General features: G+C 55.8%; 1 protein-coding gene across 1 annotated transcript; it reads left to right on the top strand.

Annotated features, from left to right (window-relative positions):
• Window positions 1-352: 352 nt before the first annotated feature.
• Window positions 353-916, top strand: LOC124656536 (ethylene-responsive transcription factor 1-like). The gene has a single exon (XM_047195258.1). The coding sequence runs from the start codon at window positions 353-355 to the stop codon at window positions 914-916; it is 564 nt and encodes a 187-aa protein (XP_047051214.1).
• Window positions 917-1,265: the final 349 nt, after the last annotated feature.

The following is a 1,265-nucleotide window of genomic DNA, read 5'->3' as shown; positions in this document are numbered from 1 at the left end:
TGAACCGACATACCCCGTGGACTCAACATCGAGAGACAACACAATCCGTATGGAAATAATTCAGAGATCGCGCACCACCTAGCACTCTTCCCTTCCTCGCTAGTGCATCCACCACTAGTAGGGAAATAGGTATAGGGGCAAGCTTATTGGCAACGGACCAATTCCAGCGCACGCGACTGCTCTTTTTAGAAGCGGGTGGAAGAAAGGCATGCGATCGATACACACATAGTGGCAGCAAATGACCACCGCGCGCCACCCCCGCACCCGTCGTATCCTCCAAATCGCGCGCTACCTCCCGCAAACCGCACCAGCGCGCACGGCACAACATCACCACCGCGCCTCCGCTGTCGCCATGCCGCGCCGCTCCAACACCACCGGCGTGCGGGAGCGCCCTAGCGGCGCGTTCTATGCGGAGAACCGTTCCGGGCCGGAACGGATCAACCTCGGCACGTACGAGACGGCGCACGAGGCGACGCGCGCCTACGACGTGGCGGCTTGGCGCCACGGCCACCCGCACGCGGAGATGAATTTCCATGACGTCTGGATGCAAGAGCAGGCGGAGGATCTGGCGCCGCCTCCGCGCCTCTTCACCGACGAGGACAAGCTCCGCCACAAGATTCTACAGCGCCAGCTCTACCACGCCGTCGAGGACGAGCGCCTCATGGCCGAGTGGAAGAGGCGCCGCCCGAAGGACATCCAGGAGATGCGTGCCTTCTACGTCGAGCACAAGGCGGTGCAGAAGGCGAGCCGCGTCGCGAGGAGGAAGGATAAAGCAGAGCTCCACGCCTTCATCCTGGCGCTGGCCCTCAGACGATCAGCGACAATGACGACATGTGGCAGGACGTGTTCTCCTCCACGCCGGTGTCCGACACCACTCGTGTCACGCAGGATCGGACTGGAGCGACTAGAGGAGTAGATCATCTCCGGTCCAAATTAACTACATATATATATGTTTCATATTTTATCGTACTAGTGTAATCGACCCCGAAGTCGATATATATATATAATACTACTACATATTTTTATCTATATCACTTTTGTATAATTATTTATCTGCTTATTTGGAGTAAATTATAAACGGTATGCTAATAGCCGCGTGCAACGTTGTGGTGTGCTGCCAATAAGTTCATAGCCACCGTGTTCCGGTGTGCTGCCAATAAGTTCATAGCCACCGTGTTCCCTAGCGTGCGCTATCAGTAAGTTAATAGCCACGCACGTCCTTGGGTGCGCTGCTATTAAACTATGGCCGCTCTTATAAGTTAGGC

This window comes from Lolium rigidum, chromosome 5 (assembly GCF_022539505.1).
Source record: "Lolium rigidum isolate FL_2022 chromosome 5, APGP_CSIRO_Lrig_0.1, whole genome shotgun sequence".
In the NCBI taxonomy this organism is placed as follows: Eukaryota; Viridiplantae; Streptophyta; class Magnoliopsida; order Poales; family Poaceae; genus Lolium; species Lolium rigidum.
The sequence above is the reverse complement of the archived record's forward strand: the minus strand, read 5'-3'. Positions and strand labels throughout refer to the sequence as shown.